The sequence below is a fragment of the Meles meles genome, chromosome 15, assembly GCF_922984935.1.
Source record: "Meles meles chromosome 15, mMelMel3.1 paternal haplotype, whole genome shotgun sequence".
Lineage (NCBI taxonomy): Eukaryota > Metazoa > Chordata > Mammalia > Carnivora > Mustelidae > Meles > Meles meles.
In genome coordinates this window covers 18,731,102-18,752,979 of record NC_060080.1, presented here as the reverse complement: position 1 = coordinate 18,752,979, position 21,878 = coordinate 18,731,102, and the positions used below count along the sequence as shown (strand labels likewise).

Here is a 21,878-nt window from a genome sequence, read left to right as displayed (position 1 = left end):
CTGGGCTCCGGATCCCGCGGCACTCGGGAGTCTTATTTTCTGTGGGCAGTAATACTGAAGGTATTTTGTTTTTGCTGCTGCCCAGCTTAGCTGGTGTCGGGAGGCTGTGTGTGGGCCGGGAGGAAGGTGGGGAGACCCGCACCTGTTGGGGAATGGGGAGGAGACCCAGGTGTGCTGAGAGGATGGGGTGAATGGGAGTAGGAGGTACGCGTGCGAAGGACTGGCGGCCGTGGACAAGCGAGGGGTGGGTTTAAATGTTTGAATATATTCCATGTGACTCATTAGTGACACTTCTAGGGATGTATCCTAAGGAAACCATTAGAAATGAAGAAAATGCTTTATGCATAAAAACCTTTATCATAGCCTTATTTATCATAAGGTAAAGTTGGTTTTTAAACCTTAAAACCGGGACAGTGAGGAAATATGCGACTTGACTTGGTGAATATTAAGTGGCTTCTAAAAGTAATTTATAAAATTTAAATGGCATGGGAAAACGATATGTAATAAGTGAAAAGTCATGATATGAAATTGCACAGTATGAGTGAAAAAAACTTAACCAAAACTACATAGAAAAAAGCCCAGAGGGATGTAATCATAATTGTGTTCCTTTGGATGAATGTGGGGTTTTGTGTGTGTGTGTGTGTGTGAATTTATCTTTTTACCTTTCTTGTGTGTTAATTTAAAAAAGTGTAAAGAACTTGAAATTATTTTATCGTGGAAACACAATAAACAGAAAAACAAATTGGGGGTTGTGTAGCTCTGTTTAAACCAACTGGAAGAGGTCGGGCTCGCCTATGCCCCTTGATACTCTTTAAAGATTAAAAAACAGAATTAAAGGGCCACAGGCTGAGCACCAGGTCTTGGTTCTGACCATCTCTCCAGAGAACTAATAAAACAGTGAGCTTTTCTTTCCCTAAAACTCCCTGAAATCTTATAGTCTGAGGGTTGAGAGGCCAACAAGTATACAGTTAGCTTCAGGCAGAATTTAAATATTTTTAAAAATGCAAGGGGCGCCTGGGTGGCTCAGTGGGTTAAGCCTCTGCCTTTGCTCAGGTCATGATCTCAGGGTCCTGGTATCCAGAGCCCCATATCGTGCTCTCTGCTCAGCAGGGAGCCTGCTCCCCCCCCCTCGCCCCCCCCCCCCTGCCGGCTTGTGATCTCTGTCTGTCAAATAAATAAATAAAAATCTTTTTTAAAAAATGCAGAATAGGGGCGCCTGGGTGGCTCAGTGGGTTAAAGCCTCTGCCTTCAGCTCAGGTCATGATCCCAGGGTCCTGGAATCGAGCCCCGCATCGGGCTCTCTGCTCAGCAGGGAGCCTGCTTCCTCCTCTCTCTCTGCCTGCCTCCCTACCTACTTGTGATCTCTCTGTCAAATAAATAAATAAAATTTTTTAAAAATGCAAAATAATTGGGAAACACCTGAAGGCTGTTTCGACCTCTGTCCTCTTGCGCTGTGATCTTTCACTGCCAGGCTGTCCACTGCTTTGGCTTTAACTACCTATATTGTGACAGTGACTCCCAAATCCTTGACCTCTGACTGCCTAAGGTACATTGCTACCCTATAAACATCTTAGATGAAGCAGACCTAATACAAAATTTATCGCACACTGCACACCGTTCCTACCTCTGAAGCACACTCTGCCCTATATCTCTGATTAATGGTTCAACAATTTCCCAAGCAAAAAATTTGTGTTGTCCTTAATTCTCCTTTCTTCCTCACCACTTATATCCTACCTGATACCACGATGTATTCCATCTGCCTTAGAAATCTCTCTTGAATCAGGCCCTCTTTCTCTACTGAAGTAGCTACAAACTTGGCTCCCTTTCTCATTGTGACATTCAAACTATTTCGTGGCCCCTTATTCAACTTACCAGGCTTCTTCTTTCTGAGGTCTGTCCTGCACGTTCACATGAATGTGTGCTAATGCCTCCTAACTCCTCAGCAGCTCTTTGTGATCTAAGAGATAAGGTTGGAGAGCTGTATCGATCTCAGAAAATAGAAGGCCTGAAATACCCTGCTAACACTGTAAGAACTTTTTAAATATGTGTAGACTGTAGAGACAAAGTATTTGAACAGAAGAACAAAATGACCATAGCTGTGGTTTTTTAAAAAGGTGATTCTGCCCTGGGCCATCTGGGTGGCTCAGTGGGTTGAGCGTCCAGCTCTTGGTTTCAGCTCAGGTCATGATCTCATTCATCCTGGGATCAAGTCTGCTTGAAGATTCTCTCCCTCTACGCTTTCCCTCACTCTCACATGTACAAGCGCGTGCGCACACTCTTTCTCTCTCTCAGATAAATAAATCTTTAAAAAAAAGATGGCTCTGCGCACACTCTTTCTCTCTCTCAGATAAATAAATCTTTAAAAAAAAGATGGCTCACATAGAGCATCCAGCCTCTGTGGGAAGGAAGAGCCTAGCGTCCAGAGAATATCTCCTTGACCTACCCTGCTAAAAAGGGAGAAGTGATCAAGACCTGAACTAGCAGTGGAGTACAAAGGTTTGGCACGAATATTTGTAATTTGTGTTATGTTTTTGCCAATTTCTTCTTGTTACTAAGGATGAAAATACTAAAATTAATTTTTCTAAAAATCTCAGTAACATAATCATGTTTGTCCTTCTCTTATTTATAAATACTTACCCTATGCTACCCCTGGTCATACATACCTTCAATGACATTAGACTGACTTGAGTGGCCTAAAACATATCATATAAATTGCCTTTGATATAATTGGCCCGTTAGGAATTTTTTCTGCCCAGGAAAATGTATCGTGCATTATTTATCAATAAAAGTCTTTTAAAAGTGCATAAGTAGATATTAGAGGAAAACATATATTATCTTGTATAAGACCAGTGGGTTAGAGATGGCAGTTTTCTTCATTAGTAACAACAGGGGACTTACTCCTCCATTTAGCAAGCCACCACAGACCCACTTAATCTGACATCATGTGGAAGCATGATAGACCGTTCCTTCTTAGTAAACAACTCTACAGGCAAGGACAAGGTTAGCAAAGAGGTATGAGAAATAAGTTGCAGATAAGTTAAAAAGCAAATCACCAGGCAGTTTGGTAGAGAATACATTTTTTTTTCAAGATTGATTTATTTGAGAGAGACAGCATGAGTGGGAGGGCAGAGGGAGAGAGAGTCACAGGCAGACTCCCCATTGAGTGCAGAGCCCAACGTGGGGCTGGATCCCATGACCCCGAGATCACCACCCAAGCCTAAACCACGAGTTGGACACCGAACCATCTGTGCCACTCAGACGCCGGGTAGAGACTGCATTTCTGTGCATTTAGAGTCCAAAGGCAACTTCTCAAGTTCTGTCTTTGACACATACTGCTCAGTAAAACAGGGTTGAAAAACGTCCATTGGGTTCAGCGACATAGATGCCTCTGGTGGGTTGGTGAATGCTATTTCAAAGAAGTGGTATTAGGGTCACTTCGGAGTGGGTTAAGAAGAGAGTGGTGATGAGGTGCTTGGCTGGTTTAGTCGGTGGAGTGTTCCATTCTTGATCTCAGGGTCCTGAGTTCAAGCCGCAGGCAGGGTGTAGAGATTACTTAAAGCAAAGTGGTAAAGAAGTGGATGCCGCAAGTTCAGACAATTCTTTGGTAACTAGTAAGACTGAACATCGCTCTAAAGATTGTTTCTTAATTGTACTATCTTGTAAAGTTGCCTGTTGATATCCTTTGGTCATTTTAAAATTCAGGTGTTTGGTTCAAAAGAGTATTTTTAAAAAAGATTTTATTTATTTATTTGAGAGAAAGAGCACAAGCAAGAGAGCAGAAACAGCAGAAGCAGCAGAGGGAGAGGGAGAAGCAGACTTCCTGCTGAGCAGGGAGCCCGATGCTGGGCCGGATCCCAGGATCCTGGGCCGGATCCCAGGATCCTGGGCCGGATCCCAGGATCCTGGGATATGACCTGAGCTGAAGGCAGTTGCTTAACCGACTGAGCCACCCAGGTGCCCCAGTGAGCTTAATGAGGTCACATTTAAATCTTTATTTCCTTCTTTCAATCACGAAAAGACTATTTGAATACATGCTTATTATAAAACAATTTTTTCAAAACATACAGAAATAAGAGAGTCCCATCTTATTTCTTACATCACTCCACTCCATTTTAGTTATCTATCTTGAACAGTTTTGCTGTGTATCATTCCAATTTTTGTCTGCATCTTTATGTAAATATATACAAATACCCATGTTTGTTTGTTTGTTTTTTCTCCTAAAGGAAGAATATAGATGAAAGAAAACTGTTTGAATACCTTAAAAAGGAGATTCTTTTAAGACATCTTGGATACTGAATTGCAGTAAAAATAATCACTCTGTCAGGACACCTGGGTGGCTCAGTGGGTTAAGCCTCTGCCTTCGGCTCAGGTCATGATCCCAGGGTCCTGGGATCGAGTCCCACATCGGGCTCCTTGCTCGGCAGGGAGCCTGCTTCTCTCTCCACGTCTGCCTGCCTCTCTGCCTGCTTGTGTGCTTTTTCTCTCTCTCTTTCTGACAAATAAATAAATAAAATCTTAAAAAAAAATCACTCTGTCAAATAACACAATGTGTTTGGGAATTGGATTTTGGTACTTAATTTTATAAGATTTTAATGTTTATGCACATGTATGATAGTCTGTATAATTGTTACGTAATCTATTTACAAAAAGATTTGGGGCAGCCGTCCACTGTGTTGATCAACTCCATGATGAGTCCATGATGAGTTGATTCATTTCAGGCTTCAAGTGCATGTTGCATATTTTATTGGCTCTCCCAAATTCATCCCACCATCATAGCCAGCTACACCCAAAAATTGTGATTACAGTAACTTAGACACAGGATTAGTAGTCATGGTGCAAATTTTTTGTTTACTTGATTCATGTCAGTGTCTTGAAACTTTGAACCAAGAACCATGGGCATTGCTGTTATTTTGCCTACATTACTGATTTTTAGTATCTTGCTTGTGATAAGGGAAGTTTGAACTAAAGGTGCCCGAAAAGTACATTTTAGGTGCATAAATGGCCAAGTGTAAAAACTAGTATTCCACAGAGGCAATCATAAAATGAACCTGTGAGACAAAAGAAAAATCTGAAATTTCATTCCTATTATTAAAAATTTATTATTAAAACATTATAGTCATCATTACATTTCAAAGGTTTGACCTTATTTTGTAGGAAAAATAATTTCTCAGCAATATTTACTCCTGGATTGTACTTGTGGTCACCAAGATACATACTTTCAGTGCTAAAAAAGCCAGTTCCTTTCAGCTGCAAGGTATTTTGGGTACCTCATTTTTATTTAACACTTTTTTCCATCATTCTCTTTTTCATTATTATGTCTGGACTGAAAATGATTTATCAGGAATTTTGGAGATTTTCCACCTCATGAAAACTGGTGACAAGTTCACTGTCTGCCTTTAATTCATTCTCACAGCTTATGAATAATTCCCAGTTAGGATGTTTACTTAAATGACCCATAGCTAAATAGAATTTAAAAACTAAAAAGTAGGGGTGTCTGGCTGGCTCAGTGGGTGAAGCTTGTGACTCTTGATCTTGGGGTTATAAGCTCAAGCCCCTTGGGTGTAGAGATTACTTTAAAAAGTCTTAAAAAAGGGGGGTGCCTGTGTCAAGCATCTATCTTCGGCTCAGGTCATGATCCCAGGGTCCCTTGATTGAGCCCCACATCAGGTTCCTTGCTCAGCAGGAAGCCTGCTTCTCCCTCTCCCACTTCTCCTGCTTATGTTCCTTCTCTCGCTATCTCTCTCTTCAAATAAATATATCTTTTTTAAAAAAAAGTCTTAAAAAAAAAGTTAAACACAGTTCCTTAATATTTTTTGTTTAATGAATACTAATGTAATGAACAGTTTTGCCAAGATTAGAACTAGAATTAATTTCTATAACTGTGCTTATATTTTTATTTAAATTTCATAAACATTGGGACACCTGGGTGACTTAGTTGGTAAAGTGTCTGACTTGATTTCAGCTCAGGTCCTGATCTCATGGGTCATAGGATAGAGCCCTGTGTTAGGCTCTGCACTCAGCAGGGAGTCTGCTTGAGGTTCTCTTTCTCCCTCTCCCTCTGCCCCTCCCCCCACACTTGTGCACGCTCTCTCTCACTAAATGAATAAATCTAAAAAAAATAAATTTCATAAACATGTGTTGATCAAAAAAATGTTTTTCTTTAAGTTACCTAACTAATGTACTTTTTTTAAAAAAGATTTTATTTATTTAGACAGAGAGGGGTCACAAGTAGGCAGAGAGGCAGGCAGAGAGAGAGAAGGGGAAGCAGGCTCTCCACCGAGCAGAGAACCCAATGCGGGCCTCGATCCCAGGACTCTGAGTTCACGACCCGAGCCGAAAGCAGAGACTCAATCCACTGAGCCACCCAGGCACCCTCTAATGTACTTTTTAAATATTTATGTTCTGCTATTCTATTTCTCGGTAAGTCAACTCTGTGAAAGTTCTTGTTTTTGTCCTGATATTAATCTGTCACAGTCATTTATTATTGCAACATTTTATTACTGCAGCATATATATATATATATGTATATATATACACATACATAGTGATAAGATATATGTATTCCTCAACTCACTGATAGAATCATGAAATAGAATGTACCTGAGGCAGGTTTTGGCTTTTGAATAAAGAATGCTTATCATGTTTGCCTATATTTGAAAATGAATACTTATCATTTAGATAAGTTAGAATATCCAGCTTGTTCTCATCACTGCCTTATTCTCATCTGACCTTGTTATCTTAGATAGGTATGGACACACCATTCAGGGGTGTTAGCATTAGGCTGTTCAGTTTTCCAAAGGCTGAAATCTAAGCCAAATAGTAGATTTGGGCTGAATATTAAGGCAAAGCCAACTTTCAGTGCCTGGGTGAACTTGAAATTCACTAAAGCAGCAATAAACCAGGTTCTATACATAAGATGATTCAAGGAAAGATTTTCATGCTATGGCACTGATTAGACTCTACGTTATAATAATCACCAGAAATAAAGACGTTTCTTCCCCCCTGGAACTACCCTAGGAAGGAAACATTTGATTGTGGCAAATTCCTACATTAATTAGTTTTATAGAATGTTAAAATTATATCATGTAAATATATGATTTATTAACATCGATTGTTGGTCCTCAGGATTTAAGTGACAGTAATCATGAGTTTGTCCTCATGATTTAAGTGACAGTCTTTAAGACCTGGGGACTTGTACTAATATGTATGTTTGCTTAACCTTTTTTCTTCTTTTAATCATACAAAAAATGAGAAATGCTAGTGTATGGCTGCATTAGGACTATACGACCCAGTACGGGAGGGAAATATCTCTTAAAAATAAAAAATAATAAATATATATATATATATATATCCCCCATTGTGTTATTGAAGAGGCTGGATTATTTAACAGACTTAGAGAGAGCGTCCAAATACAGTTTGAAAAGGTTTACTGACAGTGTCATAAGAGCCTAAAACAACAAATAAAAATGCGATCACAACACAACCCCTGGCATTACCAAGACCCAGTTGGAAACTCCTTTTAGGACATAATGGAAACAGCAATCCATCTGAAAGTACTTGCCAGTACTTAATGACATGTGCTAGGAGCCGACAGGTAGAGACGTTGAGTCTGGTTTTTACTCTCAAGGACTTCGTGAAATGCGAGGCAGCACAGGAAAGAAGAACTGGTCATTGCAGGTAATAAACTGAAGATGTCACCCGAGTGCTTTAGGCTGTAAGGGCTGTAGGCGTTAGGAGGAGGAAAGTATCAGCTTTGGCAGGATGACTAAGACCTCTTGGAGGAGATGGTATTCAAGCAGGGCCTTCACTTCACTTAATTACGTGTTTTGAATGCACCAGGCATTGTAACTGCGAAAATGAATAAACAGAAGTAAGACTGGAGGGATAGGTAGGTCCACACTGGGCAGGGGTTTGAATGCCCAACTGAGGAATTCAGACTATATCCTATAGGCTGGTGCTGTCCAGCAGAACTTTCCTCACTGATGGAAATGTTCTGTTCCGTCCTGCCCAACAGGAGAGCCACTGGCCACATGTAACTGTTGACCACTTGAGAAAGGGCTAGTGTGACTGAGCAAGTGGATTTTTTAAAATTTTAATTAAATAGGGGTACCTGGGTGGCTCAGTAGTTAAGCATCTGCCTTTGGCTCGGGTCATGATCCTGGGGTCCTGGGATCAATCCCCGCATTGGCTCCCTGCTCTGCAAGGAGGCTGCTTCTCCCTCTCCCACTCCCCCTGCTTGTGTTTCCTTTCTCTCTCTGTCAATAAATAAATAAAATCTTTTAAAAAAATACAGAAAGTAACATTTTCATTAAATTTATAAAGCACACGTGGTTAGTAGCTACTGTATTGAACAGCACAGCTATGGGCAGTAGGTAGCGTCTGCCAATTTTTTTAACATCTGCCAACTTTTAAGCTGATAAATGATATACTTAAAAGGACATTTTAAGATTGGTTTTGCAGAAGATGGACTGAAGACAGAGGTGGGGAAACCAAGCAGGAGGAGAGCACTGCAGTCATCTGGGTTTGAGGTGACAGTGACTGATTCAGGATAGTGCTGGCGGGAATGACAAGGACCGGATCCAGAAACAGTTCTAAGAATTATTAGGGATTGACGACTAATGAAGAATACAGGAGAGCAGTCAGATGGAGTCCTGAGTTTTTAGCCTGAGCAAATATGAGAATGGTGATATCCATTAAGGAGCTTCTACTGAGAAACAAACAAAAAAAATATTTTTTTTCTTTTATGCACACCCGGTTTGAAATGAGTGTGGGCAGGGCTAATATCAGCCTTAATGTGAAGGCTAACAGACATCCAAACAGCACCGCAGCTCCGCAGAGAGGCCGGGAGAAGAGATGCGGGGCTGACCGTAATAAACAGATGCTCATCAAAAAAGCATGAGAGTAGGTGACATTGGAAGGAAGGGAGTGGGAAGAACTGAGTACCAAACTTCTGGACTCTGTCCACATCTAACTAAAAATTGAAAACAAGCTGAATTCCCACCGCCAGGGGAATCATTGGGTACATTATGGCATGCCTTGCAGCTACTTGAAAGATTGAGGGAGCAGCCCTATTTTTACTGACTTGGAAGGGTACCCGTGATTTAAAATAAATTAGTGAATAATACATAACATATGATCCTTGCAGTAATTGTCATTTTTTGAAAACCCCTTCCCTGATTTGGAAGCAACTGCCCGTTGTGTGAGTCTTGGTGGGAGGCAGAGCCCCAGCTCCCTATTACAGAAGCCTTTGTGGGGAAATGCTCTCCCCATCCTGGCAGCTAGAACAGGGCATGGAAGCTAGGCTTAGCCAGTGGGAGGTTCCCCCTAGACCCCCACTTGGGATCTTAAGCAATTGCCAACAAAGAAGGGGCAGTGAAGTTAGATTCTCAGCTGCTAATGTGTGGGAGACAGAGTGATGGCCATGACTTGTTCTGCCTGGCCCCACTTGGCTCCTGCTTGTTTGCAGAGCCCAGTTCTGGAGACTTGTTTTTTGGTTTTGGTTTTGGTGGTTTGGATGGGTTTTTGGTTTGTTTGGGTTTTTTTTGTTTTGTTTTGTTTTTTGTTTTTGCTTTAATTAGCCAGAGTGGCTTCTGTTAGTACCTGGGAACTTTGACTTACACCCCATTTTTTGTTTAAAGGAAAAACAGAGTGCCTGGGTGGCTCAGTGGTTAAGCATCTGCCTTCCACTCAGGTCATGATCCCAGGGTCCTGGGATGGAGCCCTGCATCAGGCTCCCTGCTCCGTGGGAAGCCTGTTCTCCCTCTCCTACTCCCCCTGCTTGTGTTCCCTCTCTCTGTCAAAAAAAAAAAAAAAAAAGAAAAAAATCTTTTAAACAAATAAATAAAAAATAAAAGCAAACTGGGGAACCCGGTTGGTTGAGTCAATTGGGCATCTGCCTTCAGCTCAGGTCATGATCAGGTCCTGGGATCAACCCCTGCACCCAGCACTGCACTCAGTGGGGGAGTCTGCTTTTCCCACTGACCCTCCCCCTGCTTGTGCTCTCACCCACTCTGTCTCTCTCAAATGAATACATTAAAAAAATCTTTAAAACTAAATAAAAGAAAAAAAAAACTTAACACATAATAAAATTCTATTTATTTATTTATTTATTTATTTTGGGTAGGTTTCTTTAATGATTTCGAAGACTACACACCAAATTGTTAACAGTGCTTTTATCAAGGATTTGAGATTGGGGAGGTGAGGTGTTGGCATAGGGTAGGAAAAAAATTTTCTTTCATTTCAGACATTTCTGGTTTGTCTGAATTTCATTGCAGTGAGCATGTACTACTTTAGTAATTTAAATGCATGAAAAAAACCTTAAGAATGAGAAAAGATAATACAGGAAGATAATACTTTCCTGACCCACTTTGCATTATTGTGAAAGATGGTTGTAAGGAGCAAATGATAGGGAATGTGAAAATGGTGTGAAAATTATTAAGTGCTATTTGAATATGAGGAAGTGGAAAGAACAACAGTGACTTTTTCTTTTTTTAAGATTTTATTCATTTATTTGACAGAGAGGGAAACAGCACAGGCAGGAGGAGCGGGAGAGGGAGAAGCAGGCTCGGGATCCCGATGCAGGGCTCGATCCCAGGACCCTGAGATCATGACCTGAGCTGAAGGCAGACACTTAACCGACAGCCATCCAGGCACCCCCAACAGTGACTTTTTTGAGTGTCATTTCACTGTGGAGGAAAAGCCATTTTGAAGGGAATTGAGGAAATAAGTGCTAATAAAGTCGGGGATGTGAATATCAATTCATATGATTTGGCAGGGAAAGAATAGAAATTAGGTGGTGAAAGAAGTCTTCCTCAGTTTTGTTTTGGCTCAAAGAGAAAATGTGAGTGGTGGGAGAGGTGAGGGAAAGGGAGAGAGAGAAACCTCAGGCTCCCTGCTGAGCTCAGAGCCCAACGAATACGACAACAATGACAACATGGGGCTCCATCTCACAACTCCCAGATCATGACCTGAGCCAAAAATCAAGATTTGGACACTTCACTGACTGAGCTACCCAGGCACCCCTCAATTTTTAAATATGAAACTTTTTTTTTTTAAGATTTTCCTTTTTATTTATTCCTTTGATAGAGCTCACAGGTAGGCAGAGAGGCAGGCAGAGAGAGGGAAACAGGCTCCCTGCTGAGCAGAGAGCCCGATGCGGGATGCAGGGCTCCATCCCAGGACCCTGAGATCATGACCTGAGCCGAAGGCAGAGGCTTTAAGCCACTGAGCCACCCAGGTGCCCCTAAATATGAAACTTTTTAAGTTAAAAGTACCATACGAATATACCCTCAATCTAAATTCAAGAATTATTAACGTTTTGGTACATCCGTTTGCTCTCTGCATTTCTATATAAAATGTATGGGGTTTCATGTTTTTGTTTTTTACTAAACCATTTGAAAGCAAACTGTAGGCATCGTGACACTTTACCCCAAATACTTCAGTATCATATTTCTTTTCTTTTTTTTTTTAAATATTTTATTTATTTGACAGAGAGAAATCACAAGTAGGCAGAGAGGCAGGCAGAGAGAGAGGAGGAAGCAGGCTCCCCACGGAGCAGAGAGCCCAATGTGGGGCTCGATCCCAGGACCCTGGGATCATGACCTGAGCCGAAGGCAGAGGCTTTAACCCACTGAGCCACCCAGGTGCCCCTTCAGTATCATATTTCAATGGTAAGGACATTCTCCTCCAAAACCACAATACCATGTTCACACTTAAGAAAATGAATAACTCCACAATATCTTCTAATATCCATTGCACATTCAGATTTCTCCAATTCTAAAAATATCTTTTTTTTTTAAAGATTTTATTTATTTATTTGACAGACAGAGTTCACAAGTAGGCAGAGAGGCAGGCAGAGAAAGGGGGAAGCAGGCTCGCCGCTGAGCAGAGAGCCTGATGCGGGGCTCAATCCTAGGACCCTGGGATCATGACCTGAGCCAAAGGCAGAGGCTTTAACCCACTTAACCACCCAGTCGCCCCTAAAAATATCTTTTTTTAATAGAAAATTTTATTTCCTTAGGGCATGTCGGTGGCTCAGTCAGTTCAGTGTCTGCCTTCAGCTCAGGTCAGGATCCCAGGGTCCTGGGATGGAGCCCCACATTGGGCTCTCTGCTCAGCAGGGAGCTTGCTTGTGCTCGTTCTTTCTCTCTCTCTCTCTGACAAGTAAATAAATAAAGTCTTTTGAAAAAATGTTTATTTCCTCAATGCAAAAGCCAATCAAAGTTTATGTATTGCATTTGCTTGTTATGGCTCAGTAGTGTCTTTTAATCTGTGACATTCCTTTGTCCTTTTATCCCCTTGAAATCATTGACTTGTGAAAGGCCTAAGGCAATTGTCTTATAAAATCTCCTATATTTTGCATTTGTCTGATTATATTCTCCTGGTAAGTCTTTCCTTCTTGCGGATTTCAGGCAACCTGTATCCAAAAGGATGGAGTTGGGAAAAGGAAGACTTCTCAGGACAGGGCTGAACGCCTTGCATCAGGCAATCCACCCAGTCCACGGCCTTGTCTGGACTGATGGGCATCAGGTCATCCTGACTGATTTACAGCTTCACAGTGGAGAGGCCAGGTTTGGGGACTCGAAGGTCATTAGACAGTTTGAACACGTATATGGAGTGTCCTGGGCGCCCCCTGGCATGGCTGACGTGCCAGCTCTCCTGGCCGTCTGGCACAAGAATTATGTCACTGTGGGGCAGCTGTGTCCCAGCACTACAGGCCAATGGCTGATGTCGCGGACCTGTGAGATTAGAGAATCACACCCCGTCCTTCCCCAGGGCTGTGTGTGGCATCCAAAGAGTGCTGTCCTGGCTGTGTTGACGGCACAGGCTGTGTCGGTCTTCCCAAGTGTCCACGGTGACATTCCCCGGGTGAAAGCGGACATCGACACCGGGGGCCTCATTCACTGTGCCTGTTGGACGCGGGATGGCCGGAGGCTGGTGGTGGCAGTCGGCAGCAGCCTGCATTCCTATATTTGGGACAGTGCTCAGAAGACTCTGTGCAGGTGCTCCTTCTACCCGGTGTTTGCTGTGGACAGCTATGTGTGCTCCATCGGGGCCACCGCGGACTCACAGGTCGCTGTAGCCACTGAGCTTCCACTAGATAAGATTTGTGGCTTAAATGCATCCTCCGAAACCACCGATGTCCCACCTGGTGGGGAAGACACTCCTCTGTGCGCTTCACCCGTTCCTGAAGGGGTACCCACCGGGGATCAGGGGGCGGTTGCTTCTGAAACGAATTTTGAAACCTCCCGTTCTCACGTTTCTCCTTCCTTTTCAGATCCTCTAGATCTAACTCATATACATTTCAATACCTCCAAGCTGGAGGGTAGTTCTCTTATTTGTCTAAGAAAAAAGGACTGCTTGACAGGAACTGGCCTGGATGCATCACATTTAGTCCTTGTGACCTTTGAGAAAGAGGTCACCCAGACCAGGAAAGTCACCATTCCCGGCATTCTGGCTCCTGATCTAATAGCATTTAATCCTAAAGCCCAGGTGGTCGCGGTGGCTTCCAATACTTACAATGTCATTTTTATCTATTCTGTCATTCCCTCGCGTGTGCCAAACACGCGGCAGATTCAATTAGAGAGAAGTGAAAAGCCAAAAGGTATATGTTTCTTGACAGATAAGTTACTATTAATTTTGGTAGGAAGACAAAAGTCCACTGATGCGGCATTTCTTCCTTCTTCAAAGACCGATCAGTATATCCTTCGTTTGATTGTTAGAGAAGTAACGTTGGAAGAATTTCCAGTAACAGCAGGTGAAAACCGGACGGGAGGCTCAACTCTCAGTACTCTGTTAAATAAAACGGACAGAAAAAAGCGAATTGAGAGTCTTTCCCCCGATTTTTGCCCCCCAAACAGAGGGCTCTTAACAGCTAACGGCAGTGGGCAAAGCGGGCGGCCCGGAAGACACCTTATTGAAGAAATCAGAAGTCCTCCCGCCAGTGTCTGGGACGGCTCCTTCGCCCTTGACACTGTAGCTGCCCAGCCTGTTAACCGCTCGCCGCCACAGCGCAGATCCGGCCCCACACCCCAGCCCGCCCTAACTCCCACACCTCCCGACTGGCCTCCAAGCAAGGACGCACAAAGGGAAAAGGAAATTTCCCAGCTGTCTAAGGAAATAGAAATTTTATCTAGGACCCTGACGGAAGTGCAGCGACGTCTCTCCGAACTCACAGATGTTCTACAAAAGGAGAAGTCCTCTGCTGTGTATCCTCTCTCTCAGGATCTGCCCTATGTGCACGTGACTTATCAGGTAACTTCCCCATTGAGGGGCTGCCCCTATACCCAGCGGGTACCGGCAAGAAACACTTATTGTTGAACAAGATGGTGTTGTAGCCCAACTTCCCTGACCTGAGCGTGGTACATTACAGGCAAGTCGTTCTGCCTCTCCTGGGTGGTTGGCTGCCAGCCAGATGGGCACGCAATCCCTGCATACACTGGGATTGTATCACCCGCATGGTGAAAAACAGGAATGATTGTACTCACGCTGGCAATTTACATTTAGGAAGAAAAAAAGAATTCTCCTTATTGTGCTGTTTCACTGTGGGGAACTTTTCCTTGTGCATTGCAGAAAGGTTAGGTTGATTTAGAAAGATTGAACGCATGTGCATACATATCATATTATGTGAATGGAGTCATATCTTATCTGTTTTTATCGTGAACATTTTCTCTTCCCATTGAACTTGGCCCGGTCCCTCCACCCACCCCGGCCATAACTCACTTTAACTCACAGCTTAAAGTGGCTCCCTCCGTTATTTTAGTTCATGTTCCTAGTCTTACACACTTCTTTGTATACATAGGTCTCTCGATGCGGGGCGTCGGGGTGTCATTGTTTTACAAAAATGGGGTCACGGTGCACTCTCTGTACTGAGAATACGCTGTTTCTGTAGCTGGGCCCTTGGTGGATACTCAAACTGCCTTTAGCCCTTCACTTCCGTGTCCTCAGTCACTCCCAGTCATGCTGTAGTAGTACCCTTATGTGTAGCTATTTGCACTCCTCCTTTTATTTCTGTTGGGTTGGTTCCCAGAAGTGGAAGTGCTAATTTGAAGAGTGTGTGTGTATGTTTCTACTTTTCCGAGAGTTGCCAGATTGCCTCTCAAAGATTTTTTACTTACTTACATGCCCCTTTTCAACCTATGAGACTGTCCTTTTCCTCACAGCCCACCGGTCTGATAAGTGTGGAGTGCTTTTCACTTTTATTCGTTTGTATTTCCTTTACTATTAGTGAATTTGAGTATGTCTTTGTGGTTTTTGGCCAACTGAAGATGAATTGCCTATTGCTCATTTTTTTCCTATTCAGTTACCAGTTTATAAGAGGTTTTTGTAGATTATAAAAAATTCATACACATGTGATAGTCTAGATTCTCTTGCATTATTTTATTACATTAGTTTTTACACTTAAGTTTTTAATCTTTCATTAAATTTTGGTGCATGGTCCACTCAGGGTCTTGAGTTCAAAACCCACACTGGGCATACAGCTTACTTTAAAAATTGAGAAAAAAAATATGTCTTTAATCTCACTGAACTTGATCTACCCGATTTGTTATCTATAAACTTAATATACTGGGATTTAATTCTGGATTCTCCATACTGTGACTACTAGAATGCTGATCTCTTTATCTAGAACTTTACTGATATCATACTAATTTGATTACTGTGGACTTCTGTATCTTCATTTTAAAAGATATTTGCAGAAAGTTGCTATCAAAATCATTGATTAGTAATATACAAATTATTGTTTAATATGGTCAAGAAGAGATATTTTAATTAGTTTTTTTAAAGAATTTATTTATTTGATAGAGACACAGTGAGAGAGAGAACATAAGCAGGGGGAGTGGGAGAGGGAGAAGCAGGCTTCCCGCTGAACCAGGAGCCCAAAGTGGGGCTCAGTCCCAGGACACTGGGATCATGACCTGAGCTGAAAGCAGCCGGCTTAATGACTGAGCCACCCAGGTGCCCCTAATTAGTTTTTCTTAAAACTACTACTGTTTGGGGGCACCTGGATGGCTCAGTCAGTTAAGCAGCTGCATTTGGCTCCTGTCACTGTCCTAGCATCCTGGAATCAAACCCCATATCAGGTTCCCTGCTCATCAGGGAGTCTGCTTTTCTCTCCCCCCACCTCCCGCTCTTGTGCTCTTGCTCGCTTTTTCTCTCTCTTTTTCCCTCCCTCTCAAATTAAAAAAAAAAAAACTTAAAAAAAAAAAGTACTGCTGTTTGACCAACTCAAGGATGTAGGTTTTTAAAAGAAGCAGAGAATAGTTTAAAACTGAATTAAAATTTTTTTATTGTGAAAATTTTCAAACATATATTCTTTATTATCAAAAATTATCAATATAAAGACTACATAATGAAATCCTTTTAATATCTGTCATCTGGATTTAACAGTTGTTAACATTTCTTGCCATAATTGCTCTTTATTTTTTAATTTCCTAAAACATTTTAGGTAAGAATGTCATGGTATTTAACCCATAAATATTTTGAGATCTAGTCCTTTTGTTGTGTTAAATAATGTAGCCAAGGGGCGCCTGGGTGGCTCAGTGGGTTAAAGCCTCTGCCTTCAGCTCAGGTCATGATCCCAAGGTCCTGGGATCAAGCCCCGTGTCAGGCTCTCTGCTCAGTGGAGAGCCTGCATCCCCCTGTCTCTCTGCCTGCCTCTCTGCCTACTTGTAATGTTTCTAATCTACTCTGTCTGTCAAATAAATAAATAAAATCTTTAAAAAAAAATAGTGTAGCCAAAATCTCCTTATTTACAACTGGTCTAGTTACTTTTTTTTTCTTTTTAAAGATTTTATTTATTTATTGGAGGGGAGAGAGAGAGAGAGAGAGAGAGAGTGCATGCGCACTAGTGGGGACAGGAGCAGAGGGAGAGGGAGAAGCAGGCTCCCCACTAAGCAGAGAGCCCAATGCAGGGCTGCATCCAGGACCCTGGGATCATGACCAGAGCCGAAGGCAGATGCTTAGTTGACTGAGCCACCCAGGCGCCCCACAATTGGTCTAGTTATAAAGATAGTAAAAAACTACTTACACATTCTGTTCTTAAGAAATGTTAACTCTAGGGGCGCCTGGGTGGCTTAGTGGGTTAAAGCCTCTGTCTTCAGCTCAGGTCATGGTCCCAGGGTCCTGGGATCGAGCCCCGCATAGGGCTCTCTGCTCAGCAGGGAGCCTGCTTCCCTCTCTCTCTCTCTCTGCCTGCCTCTCTGCCTACCTGTGATCTCTGTCTGTCAAATAAATAAATAAAATCTTAAAAAAAAAAAGAAATGTGAACTCTATTGCTTCTTCAATCAGTTTAACAACTTTTATTTTTATATGTGAAGAAATCTTATTGTGTAGGTCCTGTCGTTGAAAAAAGAGCCGTGCTCCTCTGCAATGGCAAACTAAGTCTGAAGACAGTTCAGCAGACTTTCGGCCTCTCTCTCATCGAAATGCTCCATGGTAGGTAGAATTCAGATATTGGCTCTACCCCACACCCCATCCCTCTACCATCTGTTTTGTTAAGTTTCGTTGATAATGAAGATGAAGTGTACGAACCCCTCAGTGATTCACGAGACGGTTCACGGGAACTGTGCATTGTCTGCTGTATACCCAAGTCTATCATAAGGTGCCAAAACACACAGAAAATATGGGTTCTGCCCTTAAGGAACTTACAGCCTAAGTGGAAGCCCTGAAAGTACGCAGGAAAAAACTAGAGGAGTTAGCAAGCAACACTCAGCAGCTGCAGAGGAATGACATAAAGAGGAATGACATGGGTACCTGCTGCACGAAACCCAGAGATCCTAGCAGCGTTGCCGAATTTCTCTTAAGGCCTTGTCGTTTTACTGTGCAGCACACACGGGATGAGAAGGGCATCCCTAAATGCCAGCAAGCTGAGCCATGTCCGCTCTACCAGATGCCCAGCACGCTGGGTTTTTTACGCCTCATCCTTCTCATGATAGCCACCACGTTGAACATGAAATCCGTTTCTTTTTTCCCCTCTTAACATTGTAGCAGCAGCATTTTCTGTTTTGACACATGCATTTGTGATACGACTTCGTAACTGTCATTTGTCCCAGGTGGGGTTAATGTTCCATTCTGAGTGTACTGTGCTTTACTTTGCCATATTTCCCGGACCTTTCAGTGGTTTCCAGCGTTCAGCATCCTACGTAGCACTAATAAAACCCTCTCCGCATATTTTACATGTGGCCCTTAGAAAGTACAGATTTTCAGAAGTGAAATGACAAGATCAAAAGTGAGGCACAGTAGATTTGAAAAAACCAGAACCGGTCCAGGCATGCGTTAAGGCCACTAGCCTTGGGTTGCTCCAGAACAAACCATTCAGGATTATCCCGACCCTTCTAGTCTAGCCCCTCTGCGTGCTTAGGTGTCTAGAGGTTGCTGTGGCTCTGAAAAAGAAAGGTTCCTGCAGGGAGTAGCCGTTCCCACCTTCATATTGTTCCTGGAGAAACTGCTTAAGAACGTGTCGATCGGGACACTCCACGCGCAACCCCTAATACATGTGTGCCACATACACAATCCTGTGCGTCGCCCTGTGTGTTAAGTGCCTCGCCTCGGTCAAGGTGGATGTCCCCAGCCAAGCCTGTGCCATCGGTACCATCGGTGCCCGCTCCGGCCGTATGACGTCACCAGTCCTTCCGTCTCCCCACTTATCTGCCCGTCTTGTGATGAGCAGTTCAGTGTTATCAACTACTGGGACGCCTGGGTGGCTCAGTGGGTTAAAGCCTCTGCCTTCGGGTCAGGTCATGGTCCCAGGGTCCTGGGATCGAGCCCCGCATCGGGACCTCTGCTCAGCAGGGAGCCTGCTTCCCTTCCTCTCTCTCTGCCTGCCTCTCTGCCTACTTGTGATCTCTGTCAAATAAATAAGTAAAATCTTTAAAAAAAAATTACCAACTACTCTCTTCTTACCCTCAAAAGAAGTATTTGTCTTCTTTCTCTTCACAGAATAAGACAGGATATCCTAAATTGGCTGTGTGTTTATTTTACTCTGCAGACTCCCACTGGATCCTTCTCTGTGCGGACAGTGAAGGCTTTATCCCGTTAACTTTCACGGCCACTCAAGAAGTAACCATCAGAGACGGCAGCGCAAAGGTCTTCACGGACTCTCTCTTAGAGCCTTAATCCTGCTCCTTCTCTCGCAGTCTTGAGGCACCTGACTGTCCAGAGTGTAGGCGCCACTGGGTAAACCACCCATTTAGGCAGTACGGCCTGATGCTTCTTTGAGGAGTATTTGCTGCAGAGCTTGCCACACGAGGCCACTCAGAGGAGAGCTGTTGTCCCCTGGGGGCTCTCCTCGGCGAGGATTTGCACTGTCGCTCAGAGGGAAGCCCCTGCCGTGGTTGCCTCGGCCGCTTTTCCTCCTTGTCCCCTGTACCCCCAGCCCCGGGCTGCAGCTCCCTGCTGTCTAGCAGAGCTCAGTCTTCATTAGATGGCTCACAAAGTGGTTGTTTACGTATTCGAGACTGTGTGGTTTTGTCTAAGGGCAGGATTCCCAGAACAAAACAGTATTCTGGTGCCATATGGGTTGTGTTTTTCGGTTTCCTTGAGGCTTTCTGTCCCTTGCCCAAAACCATTAAAGCTGTCTTAGAAGCACTTAAAAGGTACTTTAACGTTGTTTTAGATCATTTCCTTGGCTTAGAGATGAAAGCAAGAGGTCCTGGAGAACATAGGCTCCGGCATATCCTTCTTACCCCAAACCAGCAGCAATCAGCAGAGCTCAAAAGAAGACAAAAACATTGATTGACCTCTGTCCCCAGAGCTACCTAGAACAGGAAGTAATTCTGATGTTGGCTGGACCTGCCAGAGTTTAAGCCTAACTATCTTGCTTCCTTAAAAAGTTCTGGTTAGGGGTGCCTGGCTGGCTCAGTGGGTTAAGCCTCCGCCTTCAGCTCAGGTCCTGATCCCAGGCTCCTGATCCCAGGATTGAGCCCCACATTGGGCTCTCTGCTCAGCGGGGAGCCTGCTTCTCCCTCTCTCTCTCTGCCTGCCTCTCTGCCTCCTTGTGATCTCTCTTTGTCAAAAAAATAATAAAATCTTAAAAGAAAAAAAAAAAGTTCTGGAGAACTAAGGTCCAGATACTCCTAAAAACTAGCCCTGGGCGAATTTCAAATGAAATTTCAAGTGCTTTGACCCCTCTGGACCCCACTCGAGCGTGTGTTTATGTGAGTAGTGCGATGCCAACTTCCAATCGTCACTTCAGTTTTGATGTTTTTCTTTTCCCGCCATTCAAGTCTTAGAGACCAGCAAAGAGTCTGTGAGAGGCAGTAGTCGTTCAGAAAACTGGAAATGTCAGTGAATCTGAGGTAGGTAAAAAGTACCAGCTTATTATAATTACGGACTCAAGTGCCAGCTTCGTAAACGGAGAGAGCCCTGATTGCAACTTCACACAGACACTCCACTTCTCGAACAGAATCATAAATTCCAGGGACAGCAGCCTGACAGATCGATGAGTGTGTGGCTGGTCAGGGCAGCTCTGTGGAGAAATTGTCTCGGCCATAGAGGTTCCATTAGCACAGACGCATTCCCCACTCCCCCCACCCCCCGATCTCCTTGAAAATTATCTGGAAAGGTTTCGTACCCTTGGGGACTCCTGTCTGTCTGTTACCGTTTATGAAGATGGAGCTGGGATAGGGACGAGGCGAGGGCCCATCTTGTGGTTTAAATGCATTAGCGGCTGCTGGGATAATGGAAGTGGAGGCCGCTGGTCTGTAATCAGGTGCCTGAGAGCCGTGGCGGAGGACAGCCTGAGGCCTGGCTCCTCTCGCAGAGAAAGTGTCTGGGCGGGATAAAAGCACACCATTAGGAGGCCTGGGGGGCTTGGGGACCCCATAGGAAGATCAGTGCTGGTGCCTCAAGGTACGTACAGGTTATGACTGCCATTTCCCTAGTCAGAGTCCTGTGAATGAGTCCATAAAATCACTAATGCTTGTTGTGGCCGTTTTAAATGTTCTGATGGTATTTTCTCCGCAAGCATTGCTGGTATAAAGCAAAGTTCTTGGTTTTATGTTTGTGGACATTGTCTCTATATTTCTTCTTGTGGACGGTCTGGCATATAAATTATGTATTTTTTTAACAACAAATCGGATTCCATGACAACTCTCCTATGAAAAATATCTCCTTGGCCTCTGGTATTATTATTATTATTATTATTTTTTTTTTTTTTTTTTTTTGACCGAGAGTGAGAGAAAGAGACAGTGAGAGAGGGAATACAAGCAGGGGAAGTGGGAGAGGGAGAAGAAGGCTTCCTGCCAAGCAGGGAGCCCGATGTGTGGCTGGATCTCAGGACCCTGGGATCGTGACCTGAGCCGAAGGCAGACGCTTAATGACTGAGCCACCCAGGCGCCCTGGCCTCTGCTATTATTATAGTCATTGAAACAATAGAAAATAATCCAGTATTTGCTGGCTTCGGATACAGGGACAGAAGAGCTATAATCTTTTAATTATTGTTAAATGTTCTGTTGAGAATATTTTGCATAAGGAAAAACATTATTTACAAATCCCATTTGGTGCCCAAATTTTTCTAAATTTCGTATGAGTATTATTTGATACACACAGTACATATAAAGTATAAGAAGGCTTAATTTTTAAAAATTTTATTTATTTATTTGACAGAGAGCACAAGCAGGGGGAGTAGTGAAGGGAGAGGGAGAATCAGGTTCCCTCCTGAGCCAGTAGCTGGATGCGAGGCTCAATCCCAGGACCCCAGGGTTTCGATCTTTGCTGAAGGCAGCTGCTTAACCAACTGAGTCACCCAGGTGCCCCAAGAAAAGCTTAATAATATAATGAGCCACCTACCGCCTAATTTAAGAACCAGAAGTTTACTAGAAACCATTCTGGATCCTAATCTTGATTGTTGTAGTGATCATTCATTCCTTTCTTTTTTTTAC

The 21,878-nt window shown here is 43.3% G+C and overlaps 1 protein-coding gene across 4 annotated transcripts; it reads left to right on the top strand.

The window, feature by feature from the left end:
- The first annotated feature begins 17 nt into the window (after nucleotides 1–17).
- On the top strand, nucleotides 18–19,897 carry LOC123925428 (WD repeat and coiled coil containing). Of its 4 annotated transcripts, none has more exons than XM_045978596.1 (4): nucleotides 18–60; nucleotides 12,411–14,253; nucleotides 17,316–17,433; nucleotides 18,986–19,897. In XM_045978596.1, the coding sequence occupies exons 2-4, from the start codon at nucleotides 12,430–12,432 to the stop codon at nucleotides 19,111–19,113; spliced, it is 2,070 nt and encodes a 689-aa protein (XP_045834552.1). In that variant the 5' UTR covers nucleotides 18–60; nucleotides 12,411–12,429; the 3' UTR covers nucleotides 19,114–19,897. The 4 variants fall into 4 exon arrangements, with proteins under 4 accessions (XP_045834552.1, XP_045834551.1, XP_045834553.1 ...); XM_045978595.1 differs by lacking the exon at nucleotides 18–60 and adding an exon at nucleotides 100–244; XM_045978597.1 differs by lacking the exon at nucleotides 18–60 and adding an exon at nucleotides 2,415–2,496.
- Nucleotides 19,898–21,878: the final 1,981 nt, after the last annotated feature.